At 33.2% G+C, this 6,567-nt stretch overlaps 2 protein-coding genes and 1 non-coding gene across 3 annotated transcripts; 1 reads left to right on the top strand and 2 right to left on the bottom strand.

The window, feature by feature from the left end:
* Positions 1-1,694: 1,694 nt before the first annotated feature.
* LOC129579474 (U6 snRNA-associated Sm-like protein LSm2) lies at positions 1,695-2,582 on the bottom strand. Its single transcript, XM_055469581.1, has 4 exons — positions 2,439-2,582; positions 2,253-2,320; positions 2,043-2,135; positions 1,695-1,953 (listed from the first exon to the last, which is right to left on the bottom strand). The coding sequence occupies exons 1-4, from the start codon at positions 2,439-2,441 to the stop codon at positions 1,830-1,832; spliced, it is 288 nt and encodes a 95-aa protein (XP_055325556.1). The 5' UTR covers positions 2,442-2,582; the 3' UTR covers positions 1,695-1,829.
* Positions 2,583-3,096: 514 nt separating this feature from the next.
* LOC129579517 (U6 spliceosomal RNA) lies at positions 3,097-3,203 on the bottom strand. Its single transcript, XR_008689242.1, has one exon. It is a non-coding gene; the product is annotated as a U6 spliceosomal RNA (small nuclear RNA).
* A 356-nt stretch (positions 3,204-3,559) lies between these two features.
* Positions 3,560-6,421, top strand: LOC129579119 (apoptosis-linked gene 2-interacting protein X 1-like). The gene is made up of 4 exons (XM_055468783.1): positions 3,560-4,377; positions 4,478-4,530; positions 4,607-4,992; positions 5,059-6,421. The coding sequence occupies exons 1-4, from the start codon at positions 4,145-4,147 to the stop codon at positions 6,226-6,228; spliced, it is 1,842 nt and encodes a 613-aa protein (XP_055324758.1). The 5' UTR covers positions 3,560-4,144; the 3' UTR covers positions 6,229-6,421.
* The last annotated feature ends 146 nt before the right edge of the window (positions 6,422-6,567 follow it).

The raw sequence follows: 6,567 nt of genomic DNA, 5'->3' as shown, positions 1-6,567 counted from the left end.
GAATGAGCGGAAAAGGGATAGCTATATAGTAAACTGTATAGTAAACTCTAGTGCACTATATACCTATCTCTTTTCATTTGACATTTTCCTTCTCAACTTTTCTGTATGACATTTTCGCTTCAAACTCCTCAAAGAAACTTTCGGTGGCGATTCTGAAGGTTTTCGAAGTTTCTATGTGGTTTGGGTCTTGATGTTTACCACTTCTCAGATAGTTTTCAAAATCGGTAATCTTTTATCAATTTTCAGTTTTGAATTCTTCCAATTTATCCATAATATCATATGATGGTTGGGATTCTGGTGCCTCTGATAAATTAGCAAATGATCTCTCCGATGGTTTACCAGATCGTTCAAGGTATTTATATTCAAGTAAAAAGAAAAAAAAACAGAAAAATAAATCTTTGTTGATAAATTGTTTAACTAGAAATTATTTAAAATCAATAAGTACAAATTATTATTTGAATATAATAACTGATCAAGTATAATTAGTTATAAAAACGTCAAAAAATATCAATCAGAATATTTCCTTTTTGTGCTGAAAAGGATTAAAAAATTGGTACGATCGGTTTCCTCTTCGGGAAATTAAATTCAAGTTCATTCTCAAGGCCAAAACAATACAGACAGATTACAATTTGTTTTGGCAAGCAGTTTGTACGAATTTTCATACAAATCAATTGGTCGAGTTCGGAATAAAATGCAATCGATGGCGAACTTAAATTCATTCATTCTATGCATTCTTGCAGTTCGATTATATTTATGTTTAGAAATGCAACTTTGTTTAATTTCATACGTGATATTTTAAGAATTTTGTTAAGTTAAGATAGGTGTCATTTATTTATCGAGAAATGCAAGATAAGTTCGTTGTTGATATTTTTTGACGGTCACACATTTTTTTGTGGCGTTTTTGCGATTACAACAATATCACACAAAAATCTGTCTTAATATGACAAATCGTTTTATCGTCTTTTTTCATTTCATCTCTTCACAGTTCCGAAGAAAATTAATCATTGTTGTAATCAAAAAGGCCGAATAGATAAATCAATTTGAAAAAAATCAATTCGGAGCGATTTCAATTTGCCCCATTTGAGGCTGTTTTTTTTTTTTAATTCGATATCAGCTGTTTTGTAATAGAATTTTTCAATAAAATTAGAGCCAAACTGTGTTCTTTCACATATTTGATAATGAATGCAATAAATTCGAAATCTTAACAAACAGTTCATTTTTCCGCAATTTTATTGGTTTTATGTTATGAAATGACTTGATGAAAAGTTAAAATCTTACAAAATGTTATTGATATCAACGCGCAATTGATGTTTAGAGCGCAACAAAAGCAACAACCAAAAAAAGATCAAGCAAATTCCAAAACCAAAAAAATAAACACACAGACGAAAAGAAAGAAAACCATTGAAAAAAGATTGAAAATCCTGTAAAATTATATTGTATTGATAATATATTGAAGTTATTGATTTGTATGTACTACTAGGAATTAAACAAAAATAAAAATATTTAAAAAATGCAACACAAAAAGCGCATATGTATTCTGTAGATTTGGTAATGGCATAAAACGTAAGGATAAGCAATAAAGAGAAGAAAAAATTTCCAACGAAACTGAATTTTTATTCCATATCGACGAATTGAATTGGGCTAAAGCAACCGAACAATAATAACAACAAAACCAACTTGTTCATTCAGTTTTCCTTATTCGAATTTATTAAGCATTTGTCTAGACATTACAAACGAATCACTTCTCCGAATAATTCATGTGTTTTTTTCTTTGCCATAAAACTTAAATAATCAGTTGCGGGATGGTGGGTTCATTGGAACGTTTATATCTATCGTGTGCTGGTGACAGCTTCTTTGCGAGCCGCATCTTGCAACAATTGTGTGTCCACTTCCTCACCCGGTAACTGCACATAACGCACCACTGAACCACGGATGAAACAGTTTTTCACCGATCTGAAATGGAGAAATAAATCGATTGTGTTAAATCAAATGGAAAATTCTGCAAAATCGATTGGAATAAACAAAACGCATTCAATACGTACAACATATGTGGATACTTTTCTGTGTCGTTCACACTGATGTCTGTCAATTTGATGTTCAGATACTGATCTACCGAGTGCAATGTGCCGCATATACTGTAAAAGAACGAAATTGAATCGATTATTTATGGAATAGTCTGGTTTATTATTTGCATTATAAACAGGTAGCGATGCGCCAAGATGATCAAAGTGTATGACCTTGGTGTAAAATACCTTAAATCGTTTTTGAGCTCAACGACGACATCCTTTCCCACCAATGACTTGAAGAACGAATAGAACAACTACAAATACACCGAAAGAAGAACCTCGCTAATTTTTTATTTAGCCAAAAAGAACAGTGCGCTTTAAACACTGCACACTGAACGAAGTGAATTATTTAAATATTTAGATTTAACTTACCATTTTGATGTATTTCTTTCACAGTTTTTTGCCACTATTTACCTCTGTTTGACACATTTGTTGTCGGCATACTGAAATGTGCGTTCTCAGTGAAGTTGAAGTTTGTGGTAGTATGTCGCATGTCAACCTTGTAACGACATCTATTGAGTCACGGTGGAAATTTTGCTAGAACGATTCGGATACGATCATGAAGCGAAATGAGAACAACACTATTTCGATTGTCAGTAATGTTTTAGTTTTTTAATCATTTTATTAAAAATCTGCGCTTGAATTAGCACTAAGATTTTTTCAAATCATTATCTATAATAGAATACACAGACAGATTGCTTCGAAAAAAATTAATTTATGATTGGTGGAAAAATGCATCTTTCCATAGATTTAACTTGAATTAAATAATTTAGCAAAACACTACGACGTTTTCTACGAACAAAGAAATTAAATTATGAACATTTTTTCCAGCAAATTTCATTCAAAATTAAAAATTAATGCATACCGAATCTGTGATTTCGATTGATTCAAATATACTACGTTCGCTATGGCGAACCAATAAAAAACAAAACTGAAAAAGCATTCTTCCATTTCTTTCGCACAAAAATCTACGAAAAAAAAAAAGAAATTTAGATTGAATAACGTTGTTAATCATGGGAAATTTCACAAAAAAAATGTGGAACGCTTCATGCTTTTGCGTGTCATCCTTGCGCAGGGGCCATGCTAATCTTCTCTGTATCGTTCCAATTTTAGTATATGTTCTCGACAAGCGAGAACGAATATAGACTGTTTCAATTCGTATATATAGTTTTTTCGGTGAATTCGTCGCCTAGCGAATTATAAGGTTGAAACGAAAATGAAAAACAGCTCAGACACTTCCATTGAGTTTGTGTTCTTGCTCTATATTGGTTGTTGTACTAGATGGATTCAATGGCTCGTATGCTGGTTTGTGTATATGTTTGAAGCTTTGAATTCATATTTCTTCAAATTTTATTTTCGAAAAATTTTACCATGGAAAAAGGAATAAAAATTCAGAATTGAAGAAAAATAAACAGAATTGATTTTTTGGAAGAAAAAAAAGAAAAGAAATGAATATACTTTAGTAAAAAAAAATGTACGCTATCGTCAGTTTCGAACTGCTGTCACAATAGTTTTGTAGCGGCAAATGAACGCATGAAGTATTTATTATAAACAGTTTGGTGGTGATGTATTTTCAAAACAAAAAAATCGTTAGATCGTTTTATTTTTCTTTGGAAAATGAATGAAAACAAAAATATCGTTTGAAAACGCAGAAGAAATACATCCAGATGCCGGGTTAACATTAAGAATATTACAATGTATGGTTTATGACTGCAATTTCGTGTATTTTCTATACACTTCTTATTCATTTTTGTTCTGTCAAAACAAATGTACAGTTTTCCTGCATGTGTATTTGGTTCTCTACTAGGACACTATATAAAAGTACACTGAAAATCACATACACACATGTGTAAATGTTTTTAAAAGTGGTTGAAGATGCATTGCTTATACCTGTTGAAATGGCAACATTTTTCCTAAGAAAGTGTCACACTTCATCTCTGTCTCAGTTTGGAAAAATGTCATATTTCAGGTAAATAACAGCAACAGTTCAGTTGTGTTTGAATTTTCGTGTGGTGTGCAGTTAAATATTTACAAATTTTCCAATTGATTGGCTGTGTATTGTGTGTTAACGTAAAGATATGTCGGAATCGTTTTTTTCTAAACACAAAATGTTGGTTACACCAATGAAAGAATCAAAAGGAGCCGTTGTTGATGAGGAGGTTAAACGTATAGTGGATCATTTCTACGATGAAAACCAATTTATGGCAATGATGGAGTTCAAAAGTTTGCGGCAGAAAATATCACTAATTGCAAGCAATGCAGTCAAAGAAGATAAAATAGTCGAGAAACTATCTTTAGACATTCTATATAAGTACGATGACTTGTTGTTTTTTTTTCAAATTTTACTATTGCTTATCAGATAACTGAACAATATCTTATTGACAGAAACGATTGTTTGAACATTAATTTAGGTATTACGATCAGTTATGTGCCCTGGAAATGAGAAGTTCACCCACAGCCTTCGGTAAGTGATGAAAATTTATCTATTTTTTTTTTTTTTTTTTTTTTTTAAACAACTAATCGTTTTCATTTCCAAACAGAAAATTTAAGGGATGAAAAAATGCGTGCCTTATTCAACATTGGCGCTTTTTGTAGCTCTTTGGCAGATTCACAAGACTGTTCAACGGAATTTGGTTTTCAATTCGCTAATCAACTGCTCGAACAAAGTGCTGGCATTTTTGCTTGTTTATCGCCATTTGCCGATGTTGATGGAGTATCGAATTTGGACACGGACGCATTGCAGGCGCTATCTATTTTAGTATTGGCTCAGGCACAAGAGCTATTCGTATTAAAAGCTATAGAAGAAATCTCTAAGTCATCGTATATTGCCATGCTTGCTTATTCATGTAAGGAACTATTCTCTGGAGCAAGACAATTGATACAAAATTCCATTCTATCCAGTCGAGATACGGATTTGGTTCAGAAGGTAAGAAAACAATAGAAAAATAATAATTTACCGTTGACTAAGCCGAAGTATTGAATCTGTTTGCAGGTTACTGGAAAAGAGGCTGAACTCTACGCAACTGCCGAGTACCATCAGAGTATAGTGTGTTATGAAAGCACCGAGGAAACAGTTCGACTGTACCATGCTTCCGATCTGTTCGGAACGGCTGAAACAAAGTTGGGCAAATCAAAATTATACACCAAATTCGGAAGTGAAATCTACATAAAATTAGCAGATTTGAATAGTTTACGATCCGAATTAGATGTTTCACTATTTGATGAGCCTACCAAAAAGCAAGTGGTAAAAGTTATACCGTTCGACCGTAAACTCTCGTCATCTTTCAATGATCTCTTTGACACAATGGTTTCCGATCATACGAAATACGCCAAAATGAACGATAACGTGGCGCTCATCGATGAAATATTTGATGTCGAGTTGAAAAAATTACATGATACTGATGGATTATTAGCCAAAAATTCTAGTGTTGATTTAGCGGAAAAAGTTCCAAAAATTGACGTTTGCCAACACGATGCACTTCTACAATCGATTCTGGCAATGGCAAACTATATTCGAAATCAAGGTGGCGTCGAAAGTTTACGCAAGAAAATGGTTGAATCGACCGAAATTTTAAACAAAACCAAAGAAGTATGGATTAATTGTGATTACTTGTTGAACAAAGAAAATAAGGATGACACTCGTTTACGCAAACAGTTTAAAGCAAAATGGACACTCACTCCATTTGATGAATTATGCGAAACACTCCGTGCTACCGCTGGCAAATACCGTGAATTCATTCGAAAGGCAAAACTAGCGGATAAAACTGCTCGCAACGCATTCAGCAAGCACGTAACTGCAATGGAGCATTTGCAACTGGTTGGATGTGCTGCAACAGTTGATGGTGAAATCGCAGAACGAATGCAAGAAAATCGAGATATTACTGATCTGCCGGAGAGCGAACAACAATTGATCCAACGTGCATCAACTGAAATGAATGGGAACAACGCTCATACTGATATTGCATCAGATGATAAATTGACGGATTCGAATTTGGAGGAGGCCTACGATTGCTACAAGATACTGGAGATTGACATGGAGTGTGCTAATACCTTCTACAATAATTTATCTCAACTGCTGGACGATTTTCAAAAACAAGTGTCCGATCTTTGTTCTACGCGTAAAGCTGAGAAGGAAGCCCTATTGTGGAGCTTAGCAGCATGAACTGTTATTCTGTATCCACAATCCACATTGACCTGATCCAATGAGACCACCCGCTTCAGTATTCTAATTTGTCTATGCCAATCGCAATACTTTTTTCCTTCTCACAAATATATTTTTCACAAATGATATTGTATTCCATTTTTATATGTTTTTTTCTTTATTTTCAATAAATATTTTTTCGGATTGAAAGGGAGTGTTATGTGTTGCCTAATTGAATTGAAAACTGTTTTACTACGTAGTAAACTTGTTTCAGCATCATCATATTTACCATTTCGATGTAAGAGAAATATTTAATTTACCATTTGTCTCCCAATACCGATTTTCATACACCTGAAACTC

The sequence above is a fragment of the Sitodiplosis mosellana genome, unplaced genomic scaffold, assembly GCF_009176505.1.
Source record: "Sitodiplosis mosellana isolate CC-2019 unplaced genomic scaffold, AAFC_SMos_1.0 Smas_scaffold_6226, whole genome shotgun sequence".
Classification (NCBI taxonomy): Eukaryota; Metazoa; Arthropoda; class Insecta; order Diptera; family Cecidomyiidae; genus Sitodiplosis; species Sitodiplosis mosellana.
This window is presented reverse-complemented; position numbering and strand designations above follow the sequence as displayed.

Coding starts and splice junctions, on each gene's coding strand:
- LOC129579474 (XM_055469581.1), bottom strand. Junction 2,136..2,252: donor GAGCTCAAAAACGATTTAAG/GTATTTTACACC, acceptor GTTCTTTTACAG/TATATGCGGCACATTGCACT. Junction 1,954..2,042: donor GAAAAGTATCCACATATGTT/GTACGTATTGAA, acceptor TCTCCATTTCAG/ATCGGTGAAAAACTGTTTCA.
- LOC129579119 (XM_055468783.1), top strand. CDS start 4,145: ATGTCGGAATCGTTTTTTTCTAAACACAAAATGTTGGTTACACCAATG. Junction 4,531..4,606: donor AAGTTCACCCACAGCCTTCG/GTAAGTGATGAA, acceptor ATTTCCAAACAG/AAAATTTAAGGGATGAAAAA. Junction 4,993..5,058: donor ATACGGATTTGGTTCAGAAG/GTAAGAAAACAA, acceptor ATCTGTTTGCAG/GTTACTGGAAAAGAGGCTGA.